The 16,663-nt window shown below is 40.9% G+C and overlaps 1 protein-coding gene and 1 long non-coding RNA gene across 11 annotated transcripts in view; one reads left to right on the top strand and one right to left on the bottom strand.

Moving 5' to 3' along the window:
• The window catches only part of SMPD3 (sphingomyelin phosphodiesterase 3), a 112,416-nt gene that overhangs the window by 32,846 nt on the left and 62,907 nt on the right, over window positions 1-16,663 (bottom strand). For all 10 annotated transcript variants that reach the window (XM_021408980.1, XM_021408977.1, XM_021408983.1 and 7 more), the window contains exon 2: window positions 3,517-5,140. In XM_021408980.1, the coding sequence (XP_021264655.1) occupies window positions 3,517-4,854 (1,338 nt within the window). In that variant the 5' untranslated portion in view covers window positions 4,855-5,140. The remainder of the gene's footprint in view (window positions 1-3,516; window positions 5,141-16,663) is intronic.
• The window catches only part of LOC110404573, a 74,169-nt gene that overhangs the window by 24,173 nt on the left and 33,333 nt on the right, over window positions 1-16,663 (top strand). The window lies entirely within an intron of this gene.

Below are 16,663 nucleotides of genomic sequence, written 5' to 3'. Positions count from 1 at the left end.
CCCAGCCCAGGATAGCATCCGTGTCAGTCACACTGCCCTCCTCTGTCTGTAGCAGAGCAGCCATAAGAGACAATAGGAGATCTAAGACCAACCAAGCAGACTCAAGGGTTCTTTTCTTAGGCATTTTAAATTAATGTGAAGTGCAACTCTAGAACATAGAGTCACGGTGGAGTCTCCCAAGGGCCCTGACTGTCAAAGTATGAAAATGGATTGGCTGATTTATATATTTGCTGGCTTCTCCTCTGAGTCTTCAGCAGCAAGTAAGAACAACGGTTCAACACTTCAGACACAAAATTGTCACTTAGGTGCAAGTTACATTTCACCCTTTCCTATATGCTATTTTTTTCTGTGACTGTGTCCCTGTTATGTCCCAGCAAGATCCTCTTACGCTGGACACAGAAACACTGCCAGAGTTTGAAGAGATCAAAGTACTGCATATAAATTAGTCCTCCGCTAATGCAGAAAATGGGCTTTACACAATAGCTGCTCACAGCTATGTCATCCTGCTGCCTCTGTGCAGACCTGGAGAACATCAGCCTACCCAGATGAAAAAAACAGCCTGTGATCTCTGTCAGGAACCTGCTAGCAACAGTGCCTTTTGTGGCAGGTATCTTTTGGAAGAGAACAGACCAAGACTAGCAGGATTCCTTTACACAGGTCTTCAGATAGCACCTTACCTTCCTGGGCTCTAGCTTCTCCTTCTGTTAAGCAGATACTGACCTTTCTTTATCATGCACTTTGAGATGTATGAATGAAAGCAGTACATAAGAGCCAATCATTATTATAGCTACTAATAATAACCCTTGAGCTGTGTAAGTCTCTCAGGTAAAACAATTCTGTGTGACTAAGCAAATCTTTCAAATCCTTCCAAATCTCTACCTGAACTTTACAATCTAGATGGTGAAGGCAGAAAAGATGGGGGCAATGGAAGATGTCCTATTCACTGGAAACAGGACCTATTCCAAAAGGAAAAATGTACGAGACGCAGATCCCTGACAGCAGGGATCTGTAATGTGACACAATTCTCCCAGAACGGTTTTGCCTTTCCATTCAAAATAATTCCAGTTGCAGTAAAAGTTTTGATTCTTTTATTTATCTCAGTAGTTCTATCTGTAGCAAGGAGATAAACAGTACTCACTAAATGATAATCAGCAATTTCCTTCTCTGAATATTCCTCTGAATTTGGATGTTGAGTCTTCCCTGGTCTTCTGAAAGATTTTAATAAAGGTTTCATCCTCCCAGTGAGTGGAAACAAGGTCATTTCATCTGTATTTTCAGAACATTCAAGTCTCCCCTCACTTCCTTTTCACACTTTTTTAAGCAGCATGGAAAGCAACTGGTCCTTTACTCAGACATGGAAGCTACGCAAGAACAAGCTTCTAAAGTATTGAACAAGCTTCTAAAGTATACTACAGAAACAGTACTCAAGTAACACATGTCCTACTCGAGAAATAGGAGCACTGTGCTTTCCACCAGAATCATAAGCTTAAAGAACTTGCGTGGGTCAGAGACAATTAACACCATGCTGCTACTGAGTGTGAGGCACTTAGGATGCTGGTGTATTTTTGCAAGGCTATATTGCTATCCTCGAAATCACACCTAGACAGACTCTAATGTAGGATTAGACTACAGCATATACATAGAACGTAATGCACAAGTTGTCCTCAGCCAGTAAAAGCATCATCTAAAAGCAGTGATATAAGTGATATATCCGGTTAGAACTGGCCAGAAGGGCCCCTCGCCACCACCCTCACTGTGCGGTCATTGCCAGCTGGCTGCTGTCCCTCTAAGACCTGGAGAATTCTGAAGTGAAGGAATTGATTCTCAGTGACTTCAAAAACAAGCCAGGCTTTTTGCTTATGGTAGCTTTTGTCTCGGGACTCCACACACATGCAGTTACTGATTAAGCACTACATCAAGAGCAACAACCTTCAAACCAATTTTGTTTCAAAGTTAAAATAGATCATTCTTACTTTTTTTTTTTTTTTTTTTGGTCAAAGAAGGAAATGACCACTCATACCAGTGTACAATTCAGAAAAAGTCATTTCATATCAGGACAGATTTAGCTCAAAATTAAAAATATTTTATGTATAAGATGCAGTATTTCAGAATGACACAGACCCAAGGTAAAACAGTCTTTTAGCTGGGACAGAATTTTGTAATATTTAAGAGTTTGTAGTCATCTTTGAATCTTCATATTAATTGGTCCCTATTCCCTGCTTAACTGTAACATTATTTAACAACTTGAATCCATAATTAAGTTCATCATCCCAGTGGAATTTTTAAAAGAGGTTTAATTTTCTGCAAAAGAAACAGAGACAGTGCTGTGTGCCTAGCAGGGTAACAAATCATTGACTCAGCAACAGGCAGTTGAAGGCAGATTGTCTTTAATCTCTTAATCCGTAATATACGCATACACTGAAGGGCAGTCTTTCTGACCCTGGTATACTGCACAACACGTGTGTGTGGTTTTTTGCTCACAGCACTTCATGAAGAAAGGATAAACTTCAGCTGGTTAGAAAATGAGTGAAGTATAGATCATTTAGATCCAAATTTTTGGAAAACCTGAATTCAGATATAAACAGGGTTTTGTTTCTGTCACATACTATTATCAAAGAATGCAAGAGCTAATACTTGCTTTTTTATGCAACTGACAATAACAGGTGTTTTGTAATGCATTTCACTAAGTAAAAGCTGTCACAAACCAACAAACATGAAATCCATGATCCTAGGAGATGCTCACATCTGTCTAGCTTTGGTTCTACGGATTTGGACTTCAGCACAAAACTTTTGTTTGTGGTTAATTCCAAAATAGAAGGGTCCACTTTCCAGTTTACAAGACTGGTACCAGATTCTTCTTAGAATTCAGCGTGAACAGCTATTAGCCTTGGAAAAGTACATCACTGCATGCAGGCATTTATTTCTGCTGTTCATGATTTTCAGAAGCATAACCCCAGGCTTGCTGTTCTCACTACAATTAGTTAATGTAAGTAAACTTTTTAATAAAGCAAAAAACCTGTGTGCTTCCCGGTGTCCCAAATATTTTTTCTGTTCATTTGCCTCCCTAGTCACTATTTTGCAAATGAGAGTAATAGCCACACATTTCATTGCAGCTTTTACCTTACTTGCATGTAGACTTTTGATTGCTCTGATTCCCTCATGAACACGTAACACATGACCTAGCATCCAGCTGTAATGCTCACTGGGCTGTACTCGTGTTATGAAGTTTAGAACACGTGCATTTTACTGATTTTTACAAAAAATAAACTAAAATTCCACAAAAGCCACTTCAAATTTTGATACTTAAAATTATACTCCAGTCTTACCTCCCTCATTATTCCATGCACATCCAACACTTCAACACTTCATCTAGGCCACAAAACTTAAACATTGGTTATATCAGGTAATCTATACCTGAAAATTGCTTTCATCAAACAGAAGTGACTGAGAGAAAACAACATAACTCATCACGTGTGTGGTGTCAATATTTACAGCTTCCAAAAGAAAGGCTCTTACCTTGAGAAACAAGGCTCCCTTGGAAGCCAAGGAGTCCGTTCCTCTTCCATTGGGATAACAGTGATAGGCAGCATCCATAACAGGATAGCGGCTGGCAAAGAGTAGACCACTGTTCACAAACTTAAAGCTACAGCAGGCATGGCAACCGTAGACCCCAACATCATAGACAATGTATTCAAAATAGTGATGAAGCTGCTCTTTCAATTTCTCGGCAGCTCTTTTGTCAAACACTTCCTGCAAACACAGAAAGTCCAAGTTGGCAGGGAAGAAAGCGGAGATCTCATGGTCAAAGGTCTCATCTGTGTGCTTCTTTTTCCGCACTGAAGTCTTCTTCATGATTGAAGCTTTATAGAGGAGCTTGTTGTTAACAGTGCTTTGGTCCACTGTCCCATCTCCAACACGAACCTTAACTAGCGACTCTCTTGAGGCAGAGTAGCTGTCTAAACTGCCAGAATCTCCGTCTTTCTGTTTGTGGTTAGGCGTTTTTGAGATCTCTGTGTCACCTTCCAGCGAGTGTTCTGCTGTGCCGCTAGCATTAGCCTGGCCATTGACAATGTCTGTTTCTATGTCTGACACGTGGCCATTATCCTCTCCATTTATGCGGACAATGCAAGTGTTTTCCTCTCCTTCGTTCTGCTCTCCAGATCCGGCTTTATCATCTCTACCATCCTCACTGTTGTTGGAGCCAGAATTGTCTCCTTTGTACTCCATTGATGTTGTCCTTTTCATGCCAGCATTAACAGTACGATTAGTGCTATCTCCACCCTGGGGGGACACCAAGCTGCTGAAACTCGCTGCGCTTATGGAGGTGTTGGTAGGAGAATCTATATATATTTTGATCTGTGGTCTGCTTGCCCCATTTCGGATCCTCCGGCCAATCTCTTTAGCCCTAGCCTGTGTATTGAAAACATTATTAAATCTCGCCAGAGAATCTGGCAGCAGGCAAACGTTGGCACTGCCAAAGCAAAAGCTTTTCCCATTCCCTGCAGCCTTCCACTCACTGAGCAGCGCGGCTCCATTGGCATGGCTCTTGTCTTGTAGTCTGGAGTAGATATATGGCCTTCTGGCTGACTGGAGTGGGGACCATAGCAAGAAGCCTATCAGAGCAAAAGGGAGAGAGGCCACCAGCAGCGCCAGGTAGATGGGAGTGGTGATAATGATGCAGAGTGCATGGAAATAGCATGGATCATCTGCTCTTTGACGTTTTTCATAGGTGGTTGGAACAAAAGAGGCCACAAGCCTATCTGCAAACCAGTAACATGGGAAAATTAGGCCCCAGGAAAAGGAATGCAGAACTGACAGAAAGCTGTTGGGAAATGGGGAAGTATATAAAACCATTGCAACTTAGTTATGACAACACTTCAGGGCCTACTACATGGTGTCACTGTATCAAGCATCCGTAGCAACACTGGGAGAGGTTTGGGGAAAAAAGGTCCAGTCAGGAGTTCGTTTCTTCCAGTAAGAGTCAATAACAAAACTGTAAGAGCACCATTTCACTGTGTTGGAGTCAAAAGAAAAGAAGGCCACTGTTTTTGTTTGGCTTTTTGGCATCTGTATATGTCAAAGCATGTCATTGTTCACTGGACGCCGCCATAACGAAACGCTCCAGAGGCAAAAGGAAAATCTGTAAGAACAAGAAACATGATACATATGTAACAGTTACTAAAGGTTTAAAGCAAATTCTCTCACATTGATTTCCCTTACAGTCTAAATTATTTCCCTTTCTTATTTAATTTAGTACTTTCAACAGTCTGTTACAGACCATGGATCCAGGGCAACTCCAACTCCAAGAGACTGGTATTTCCATGCTCTGAAAGTAATGCCCCCTATTTTATTATGTTGGCCCAGGATGCCAGAGGCGGATGTTGGTGGTACTTCAGAAAAGCTGAACCTTCCCACCAATATTCTGTTCCATTTTGTCACCATGAGACAGATAGCAGCAGAGGGGCAGCCTGATAAAATGGCGTCTGACATAAAAATGCACATGCAGCAAAGGTGAGGAACTGAATTCCTCCGTGTGGAAAAAATGGCACCCACTGGCATTCATCGATGCTCGCTGAACGTTTCTGGAGAGCGAGCAGCGGGTGTGAGCGCAGGGAGGCGGTGGTGGGGCCTTTCAGCTGTGGTGACAGCAGCAGTGGTCACCTGTGATGGTGCACATTCTTATGAGCGCAGCATGCAGGGTCTTTTCATCGCTGGCAGAAATGAATAGCTAAGGGCAGATAGCTGAGAATCTGCTCTATCCAATAGCGTTATTGTGCTCCTTGTTGTAGTTTCCATGGAAATAAATAGGAGGCATTACTTTTGGAGTGACCTACCTATTTCAGTACATTGACCATGCACACGACTCATGGTGTCATAGAGGACATTTCTACTACAAATTTCAACCTTACACTGAAATATATATTTTGGAGTGTCTTTCACCCATTCACATTAGTATTCATTTCTTTATATCAGCTGCCTTCAAATCCTCACCAGCAGCGTGGAGCAGCTTTCTCTGGGCATCTCGTATTGTGTCACTGAAGTTAAGCTTACGTAAATTGCCCAAGTTCTTGGGAAAAAAAATTGCATTCAAGAGCGAAAGCTACAACTGCTATAAAAATGGTTTGCTTTGCTGCACTTCAAACCAAAATGGTTTCACTTCACTGTAACACTTCACACACTTGAGTATGGTTTCAAACATTTAACATTCAGTTTAGTAGAAACGGTCAAACTACTTTGCTTCAATATTTAGGTATTTAATACTCATTATATGTTTAGAGCCACAGTTCAACGTTATACGGTTACAGTCCACAAAAAAATGGAACATGATTGCCTATAGACTTCTTACATATTCTGTGACGCCGTTATTTGGTGCATGCCTAAGCAAAATTTCAACTATCATAGTTAATGGCATTGTTTTTAAATTCCAGTTTTCAGCTTCAAATGGAACAACACTAACTGAATATATAAAATTAAAAACAACAAGACCAAAGAACAACAACAGTTTCACCTCTTTCCTCTAAAGACAGAGAATGTCTGTCAAACACTGTGATTTCAGATGCAATATTTGCACCTGAGGTATTTTGCAAATGCCATCGCTAACCAAAGACATGGAAATATCAGGGGCCATGTGAAGGAAGCTTGGCAGTACACGTACAGCTTATATAGTTTTTACAGGTCATTTAAATAATCTTAATGATTTTAACGCAGGTTTTGATAACATGCAATTTAAATATTTCTTTAATAAACACATAACCATGTAAATCGAACTTCATGAACCTTGACAACACCATCACCAATCAGTGCAGCCTCACTCTCCTCAAACTGAATTGCGACGTTACCCGATAAGAGAAACAAGAAAAGGAAAGAATGGAAATGCAAAAAACAAAGCAACTTGGTCACTTGTCTAGCACTCTGCAGAAACACAACAGAAAGTGAGGAAGTTAGGAAAGGCAGTTTTATAATGAATTATTCTCTGCAACAGCACAGTGGCCAGCGAAGGCAGAATTCCCATTTATCTGAAGGATAAAAGTTAGCATGCACTGAATGAAAACCATTCACCAAGTAAGAAAGTGGGAGAACGAATACTGGACTGTGCTTTAAAACTCTTCATCACTCCAAGATATCAAAACTTAAGAAAAGTCCAAGAGAATGTTTATTAGCATAAGTTCAATTAAAATCTGGGGCTCTCAGAGAGCCAAATTAAGGAAAATGGTTTGACGTGTACTTTAAATACTCTGCAGGGCACATGGAGACAGATGGACATTTCTATTTCTAGCGAGTGGCAAATAAATCAGTGATAGAACAAAGAAGATACAGTGTTACAAAGCAGTGCTGCCTCAGTATCAGAATAAAAATGCAATTCCTCTGTTTTCTGTCACCTTTTAGATTTCCGCTCCTTCAAACTAAGCCCTCGCAATGATGTGTGTTCCTACTGGCAGCCTGTTGTTCATTGTGGGACATATGCAATGCCAGACTGCCTACTCAGGGTGTGCTGTACAGGTCAGTGAGAAATAACGCATTCAAATACATAGCTAGGCTAACTCTCTTCTTACCACACACATTTTTGTTTAACAACGATAAGAAAATCCTTCCTCCAGCCCTGCTGAAAAGGAATTTAGGCTGATCACAGACTGAGCACATGAGATTTGCAGCCATCCATTTTTGGTAGACACAGCGGATAAAAAGAGAATTTAAATAAAGAAATAGCTGAAGATGAGTTAATTTCGCAGGCATTTCTTCTGTGAAAGGCAACCCTGGGGAAAGCAGTAAGTGTTAATCTGAAAAATACAGTTAGGTGGTGGCAGGGGCTTGTAACATAGGCTGGAGACAGGAATCGATGCTAAAGCAGAATGAGAAAAATCAGGTTGGGAGGGGACAAGATGGTAAAAGTCCTCAAAAGTGAAACCAAGCGGCTGGTAACCGAGAGGCACAGCTGAGGCTCTCCAGCTGCTCACAGCCAGCAGCACACCCTGCTAAGAACGGGCAGGCGGGTCTGCTTACTAGGATATACGGCCCGGTGTATTTTGCCCTGATGCTATTATCTAGATGGAAATTGCAAAAGCTGGATCAAGGAAGATTTTTCTTCTTAATGATTAGCTTAGCATAACTTTCACAATCTTATACGTGTTTGGAGTTGAAATAAATAAGTGACTAATCAAGTGCCAAATAACAAATGCTTGGCATTTACTTCTCAGGAAAGGCATTTTTGAGTGTTGATAAAAAGGAGAAGCCTAGCAGGTTCATTTTTCTGTGGGATTTTTAGGACTCCTCAAAAGAGACTGGCATCTACAAATCACATGTTAAAAATAACTTTAACCCTGTGCAATTATGTAATTACTATTAAACGCCAAAAACCTGTAAGAGACTGTAAAGAAGTTATTCTCTTGTACTGCTTAAAAAGCTTTCTAAAATCCCTGATGATTTACATAATCACTCCACACACTGGAAAGTTTCTTCTTTAGAGCAGTCCCAAGGATAAAGAGAACACTGGTGCCTGGGGTGTGTGAAGGGAGGATGGACTGCAGACCTCCTATTCCAACTTGCAAGCGAATGACCTGTATGGGGAAAGGCACAGTTGGGTTGCAGACTGTAAGGTCAATTTGACATTTGCTGTTTTAAAACCACGTGCCAGGAAACAAAATGCAGAACTACAACAGATTCATAACAACTTGACTAATGGAGTCTTCTGCAGATAAATATTAAGTATAAAATGAGGGTGTTGCAGCTCCTAGGGAAAATGACACCAAGTGACAATTTTTTAGAGTGGTCAACACCTGTTTGTGATGTGATGCAGGAAAAAACTGAGCCAAGATACCTCATGCAGGTTCTGTTATGGGCTGCAGCATCGATGAATTACAAGATCAACAGCTGTCCAGCAAACCATGCAACGTTCAACCAGATGGCTTCAGAAAAACTATTACTCAGGTTATGGGAACATAGTGAATCTAAGGAACTCATGGTTACTACAGACATACTACCATATGTATTAGTTAAAAAGGAAGAAAAATGAACATAATTAGAAATCCTTTCGATTGACAGGATTACACAGTAAGTGCCATAAAGCAAATGGATTAAAACTGGGGTCTGTTTTAAAAAACATTTAGCAAGAATGTCATTTCTTGTAAACACTAAGGATTAAATGATGGTTCAAGGCTGCATGGTGCCTCCTGCCCCTCCTGTGCCTTACACAAGGATGGCACCTTTGAAAATCATGGGAGATCTGCTGGACAGGTTCTGACCAGGAGCTGCCCCAGCTGCAGAGCGGAGGCAGCAGGGATGTGTGCCATCCACTTTATTCTGTGAATCCTAACAGCGTGCTCACAACGAGTGGTACAGCACTACAGAAACTCTGGTACCAGAGCACATTTTAAAATCGATATTTGGAGAAAAGGGAGGAGGGAATCGTGATCTGGATGTCCTTTAGTTAATTTCTTCATATTGCAGACAGAACACATGACCTAATTAAAAAGCAGTCTTCTTGGAAGTAAAAGAGTATTCTGATTAATAAATCTTATAGATGAAGGAAATTGCACAGTTTGCCACAGCTCTGTTACAGACTCGCTGGCACACATGAACAGGAACTTAGTTTCCTACTTGTTTCTTAGCTGCAAAACCATATGCTCCCTAGTGCCTCAAGGCAACCCGGAGAGATGGAGAGTCACGAGAGACACACTTTACCATCTCTGCAAAGTCTTGAAGGGCGGGGGAAAGGCACCACGTGATTCAGCTGCGACTTGGAAAACATGACGTCAGGAACATCGCTCCTAATGCAGTGGTTCAGATGGAGCCCAAAGCTGAAGTGCCTAATTCCTTCTGATGATGGGTATTACTTGGTAATCCAATGCTTTGTTCATAGGGGCTTGAGAGATTAAGGGAGAATTTAAAATACTGCAACGAAACAGATATTTTTGTATGCTACAAAGAGGTAAAACACAGTCTTGCTTAGTTGTTTTTATTATATTCTAAGTCTTTGAAGGCTAAAAAAAGACTAATTTTTTTTTATTTTTATGGTGCCAGTATAGAACATCTCAACCTCAGTGATAACAAGAGATCAGGTAAAATGGTTTCAAAGATTTTTATGATTATAATTATGCCCAGAAGTGCACTAGAGACATCATAGATCAAAAGAGATGCTCCTAGCTCCAACATAGCTTGCAAACTAAATAAAGGACAATACAAGTTGTCAAATAATAGAAAGAGAAGAAAAACAAAGGTTGCAATAATAAGGTTAGGCGGTCTAGAAATGGTCAGAAAGTTTTTAACTTCCTTTTTCTCAGAAAACTCAATTACACTTTCAAACTCAGGCCACTTGGATTTCTTCGAAGTCACTATTAACACCTCAACAGTTTTTAAAAATACATGTAGAGCGCTGCAAGAACACGGGTTTAAAGAAATGAAATTGTGAAGTGAGTGACTGATGTGGAAGTTCCTCAGTGGGTGCTGGGTTTATTCATATTTAAATAAATTCGCTAGAGCTTGATTTTCTTGAATGCTGACAATTGCTTGGTCATCAGTAAAAGCTGTAGCAACACATTTCTAAGGTTGGATAACAGAAAAACAGTTGTTTAGAATGCGTTAACTTTTTTTTAGTCCCATTTCACTACTGTCAGTTGGTTGTCATTTGAAGTACAGAAACCTAGCTTACAACAATGCAACTGCTACACCATATGAAATTGCAAAACTTAATGTTTGAAAGTGAGAATAGGCAAGGTAAAGATCTGTGTGCTCTTCAGAATCACAGCAAACACAGGGGATATGGAAGAGGAAAACAGAACTCCCACACAGCTTGAAGGGAACAGATCAAAACAGAGAAGTGAGAGAGAAGTGACAGTGGGAGGTGCAGATTTTTGTGAGCATGGCATGCAGGCTCTTGTTCATTGACGGCGAAAATGCAGAGCTAATGGTGGTGACTGCTGAAAAGTAGCGTTCTGTAGCTGAGCATTTGCTCTATCAAGTAGTGTTACTGTGCTCTTTGTACCTATTATAGTTGCCATAGAAATAGGAGGCATTACTTTTGGGGCAGCCCACGTAATAGTAATAAATTTTTCGGACACTTGGGTTCAGTTCTCAAAAAGGAGCCTCTGAACTATCCATGTCTCTCGCTGAATTAACACAGGTTTCACATTCCAGCAGGCAAGGAGCTGCTAAGGACAGCCTGGGTAGTTGAAGGGACCTGGGCACGGCCTGTGAAGTGCACCGACTTCGCAGAGCTCGTGGGCTCCCGTGTTCCACCCTGACAGGCGCTGACCCAGCAGTGCAGAGCAGCTCTGGCAGCTGCACCCTGCCTGCATCTGTGGGAGGTAACAACCCTGCTCGTTCCAAACCAGCTGGCTGTGGCTGCCCTCCTGCACAGTGACCTCAGCAGAGAAACCAGGCTTCGCACTATCGTGGCATCCCATAAACCTCCTCACGCAGAGTGCAGGTTTCTCTACCACGGAGCTGAAAAGCTGCTCGTGATCCGACTGCACAGCGTGCTCTGTGCTTTACGTTCGTGTGGCATGGCAACAGATTCTCATCTCCAAAAGCAAATCGCATCAAGTTGGTAGTCCTAGATCACATTCCCAGGCCACGATGAATACCCACACACCTTGTGCTATGCAAGTTAAATAGGATTAGCTTTTAAACTTTATATGAAAATATAAAGACAATTATATTAAAGTATGGAAACACAAAGATACCCAAACAAATATAACTGATTGAAAACATTAAAAAAAACAACTTTTTTTTCTTCCTTTTTTCTTTCAAAATGGGTGGTAAATTGGAACCAGTTCTTGCAGAAAACAACTAGCTTTTACATTCCTGTGAGCAACTTGGATTCCACCCTGACACAACAGATGTTACTTGCTGACAACTTACTTTTGGAGTCAAAAACGCTGACGGGATACATCTTATCATCCAAGCACAGAAGAAATTTATTTTTTTCTTTACATACATAAACTGCAATGAATATACAATGGGGGTGCAGCTTTACTAAGGGATCCCAGCAGGCCTGACCCAAACCCAGAAAACCTCACCAGTCCAGTTCCAGGTTCTAGAACACACTCCCAAACCTTGGTGCATTCTCCAATTTGGATGCGAGTGCCCTGTACCAGACCTGAACATGAACTGACTGGTTGGGTGCTACGTGGGATCTCTGTCCTAGGGTACTTCGTTCCATTTCATTGCAGGGGCAAGGGCTCATCTAAAAATCCCAACTCCAGAAACTTTTGTCACTTACTTTGATTTCAGCGCCAACAGAAGCAGACACTGTGTTTCTGTAGTATCTTAGAAGGGCCAATTGCACAGATGGAGCTGGTTGCCCCTAAAACCCCCATGGCTCTGCAACCTAAGTGGCACAGTAACTAGTTACAGCTGCAATAAGCAAGGACATTACTCTGAAACGTGCATTTAAGTGCATCATTTAAGTAACTCTCTAAGGACTTGATAATATATGTATTTACATACACACATACGTATATAAATCCTATATATAAAGTCCTAAACCAGCAAAACCACATTTTCTCATGCAGGAGACAATCACCTATTTCAAAATTATTAATTCTTATTTATGGTCTTAGAAACTGGGAATCCACTGGAAGTGGAATCAATAGCAAATCCTCTTAAGGTTTAAAATTACAGCAAACATTTCCTACAGCTTGAAGTTTTCCGGAAAGCTTTGCTATCAGGCAAGAAGTAGTCAAATAAATTCATCTAACCACTTAGTGATCTCACTCAGTACCTGCAAAGCTAAACACTCCCTTTTCTGAGCCCTTATTTGGTGTACTTTGGTAGTGAGACAACTGCAGCATACAAGTGCATGAATCTGTGACACTGAGCTCTGTTTATACAATAGAAATGGAATGGGCTCTATTTACAAAATCACCTTTCGGTGTGCTTTAGCCTCATATTTTAGAGGAGCTGGCGTAATTCAATAATGGCTAAATAAATCTGATCTTTGGAGATGGTTTGTTTAATGAATCTTAGCGAGATGGAACAATATTAGCTTTGGGTGCCCAAGAAAGAATTGAAGATAAAATTTTTCCTACTCATCTTTCACCTTCTAAAACCTACAGAGGCCTGACTGCAGCCATGTCTGGCCCATTAATTGTCAGGGGGGTACGTGCTGCCTTGAAAATGAAAAGCTGTTCTTTCTCAAACAGCACTTCAAGCCTTCAGGCTTCTGGTTAGTCCAGTATGGCTCGTCAGATAGAATTATAACATAATCAATTCTCCCCAGTGTGTGTATTTTTATACTGTTGAAGTTATTCTCACCAGCTGGCAAAGAAGTTACTTTAGCCTACAGTAAAAGCCCAACACAAATTCCTGCCAATAAATCTCTGTTCCCCCCAAAAAAGAAAAGCTCTCCTAAAATTCTCACAATTATATATAAAGGAAATTAAAATTCCACAGAAAACACAGGTATCCCTATGAAGAAAAATTAGTGTATTTGCTCATGTTCTACATAAGGAAAATTCACTAACATAGCATTTGTATCTTAATCAAATTTTCATGGACAGCCTGAGATTACATTGCTTCAGCAACGCTTTCCTGCTGTACTGACAGTTGTGTTTCCTCCAGATTCACAGGGATCTAATTGTATGGTGGCCACTCATAAAAGAATCAGCATTACTCGAACCTCAGCACAGAAATACTGAACCGTCCTCCAAACACCTGTTACCAGCTCCTCTGATGAAAGTGCATGAATGCTAGGCAAGAATTCAAGCTCAGCAGAATTTTAAGCTTAAATAGTTTTGAGATACATAACAACAAACCCACTAGCCTATCTCAAGTAGTTAAATAGCAATTTGTGTTTCCAAAAAAGAGAAGAAAAACAACACAAAACCACGCTCTACATTTGATTTTTTAAAATGTGATCCAAATTCAATGACAAATATTGTTTTCTTATTTCTAAGTCCATTTTACTGTAAGACACATTTAGACTGACGTACTCCAGTGCTTTCATTTCTTCTTACAGAGCAAGAATAGAAGCAGTTAGCAATTTATGACTTTTCTTTAAGATATTGCACCCAACCAGTCTGTACTTTGTCTAAGAGAACACGTTCATTTGTTGCCACCTTTACATGAAATATGGATGGATTTTGCTCAGATATTACAAAGCTGTTCATTTCCCAAGTACATGAATCAAATATGTAAAACCACAAGATCTGTTTGGCGATGTGTGTTAAAACCACTCCTAAGCACAGTGAGGATTTAGTACAGGATTGTTCCAGCTTCATTCCCATTACAGCCATGAAGCACCTAACTGAAGAGCAGTGCAGACCTGTTACCTCCCTTCCTTTCCTACAATGGAGTCATGGTTCATTGTTCTGAATGCTTTTTGAAGAATGGTAACTTTTACCTAATAAGAAACATGCCATGAATCCACTCAGTATCCAGCTATGTAACTCTGCTTCTGTACATTTCCAGAGATGCCGTGCAGCACTTTTTAAATGTTATTTGTCAACAAAATAGTAATCTTGAGAGAAAAAAATCTTCTAGACTCGGAAGAATGCAAAAGAGAAGGACTGCAATGTGTTTCCCAGTCATCCAAAACTTATTTTGCTTTTTATTAAGCTTTGGCTTATGCAGAAAATGCTGATCCTTCCTCTGCCTTCAGAGAGGCCCTGACAAACCAGGACACACGCTCAGCGTGCCCTCGCCGCCCTTCTGTCCCCGCACAGGAAGCAGTGTTCAGTCACAGAGCATCCTTTCAGGTCTACAAGCACTGACAGTTTCTCTCACTCTGCACTAAATTGCCAAAAACTCTCCTTATTTTCTGCTGGTAGAACAGACCTCGGCTCATGCCAGGCTGCTTCCAGCTTTCCAGGTTCCACGGCTCTGAGATTCCTACTCCACGTGCATCAATGCGCTGTTGTGCACTAGTCTGTGGGAACCTGGTAGAACAAGGTAAAATTTCTACCTCTTCTACCTCTAGATAAGATATGAGCGTAAGACAGTAGAAAAATTTCACAATATTTTAATGGAAAACACAGTGAACAAGGGAAAATGAACAGCTACTCTGGTTGTGCACAAAGCTCACTTTACCATTTTGCGGGCTTCTAATGTTTTTCCTTAAAGAAAAAAACCAAACAGTAACTTTACTGTTGTTTTGTTTTCCCCGTTATTAAACACAGTTATAAAGACCAGGACAATCTACAGATATTTTACTTCATACCTCTCCGCCTCCATTTTTTTAATGACTCTTGCAACAACAATGAAATCATCAAGTTTTCAACACCCCCAATGAGCAGGAGAAACAGAGCAGCTTATTTGCATCTCTGAAAGGAATCCCTGCAGTATTCTTGTATGATCACCAGCAGATGATGCACACGAGATGCCTCTCTCAGCCATTAGCAGAACTATTTGTTTAAATATTTAGTATGCTTTCTAAAATCTCTACCGAGTCAAACCAACATCAGTCTTTTCATTGTGCCTTAAAGTAAAATGTTTAAGTGAAATAACTGTTACTCAAACCGCCAGAGGCTGTGTGCAGGAACACACACTATTTCCAGGTTGTAAGCGTACCAGAACACAAGTCTAAAGAATTCAACTTTTGAGAATGAGAAGCCTTGACTCCTAAGTAGGCCTGGGCTCACCCTATAAACAACTTGGCCTCAGTATGATACTTAGGATGCACAGCAAGCATCCAGCATCCTCCCTGCTGCTTTCACTCGGTCCACTAAGCTTCACTGTTTCACCTACTTAGCAAGAGGGCAAGACCGCAAATGAATACTGCTACTCTAGTGTGTGTGTCTGGGGGCAAACAACACCTGAGCATATTCACTTTTGGTCAAATATGGTCAGAAAAACAAACAAACAATAATAGATATATCTTTTCATCCACCAGATTTCCGAGGCGTACTCAGAATGCATGCAACTCTTTAGTTTCACAAAATTTGTTTTTAACAGTCTCTGTACAGCTAGTTCTACTGCTGCAAGTTAAATGGAGTTTTGGTTCTGCATCAATGGAATTGTCAAGTTTGTTCCACTCCCTGGACCAGGTGTACAGCCTGCTACTTGCAAAGAGTGCCCTCAGACACGTACAATTCCTGGATACCTTAATTAGGGTTATAAAAGTGCTAAACTGCATATCATTAGCACGGTATACTCTCTGTTCATGTGGATGCCTAAAGCTGAAGATGCCTTTGCTTTACCTTCCAAACTGATGCAGAACATCTTATCCTGCCATTAAATAAAGCTCGTTTTGTGCTGTGATTCACTTCACAGTCCAGTATTTAGAGCCATTTTGTTGACCAGAAATACACTATCTTCCTAGAAAAACAGGCTTTCATATGTTCAACAGTGTCATCTAGGAAGAGAAGCTGTTTCAGCAATGAAATGAAAATCTGTCTAGTGCAGATGTTTGTTACCTCTTTCATTCAACTGGTCAGCTGCCAGAGAAAAAGGTGCAACTGATGGAATGCTACACGTACCATACCTAGCATCTCCTTGGCTCTGGGTTACCCCACGCTGTCACACACCACAATTGCAGGGTCTGCATTATGAACAATACAGCTTCAGTGCAGTAGTATAGCAACTGTCATAATCTGACAGAACGATCTTTATTAGCTGTTAGTTGCATTTCCAGCTCTGCAGGCAGCCTGTTGCCCTTGCTACAATTTGCAGGCCATGCAATTACTTGAGCATGACTGGTGAAGATGGCACTTGTTTGTTGGCCATGGCT

This window comes from Numida meleagris, chromosome 10 (genome assembly GCF_002078875.1).
Source record: "Numida meleagris isolate 19003 breed g44 Domestic line chromosome 10, NumMel1.0, whole genome shotgun sequence".
In the NCBI taxonomy this organism is placed as follows: domain Eukaryota; kingdom Metazoa; phylum Chordata; class Aves; order Galliformes; family Numididae; genus Numida; species Numida meleagris.
Note: the sequence above shows the minus strand (reverse complement) of the source record. Positions and strands in the feature narration are given on the sequence as shown.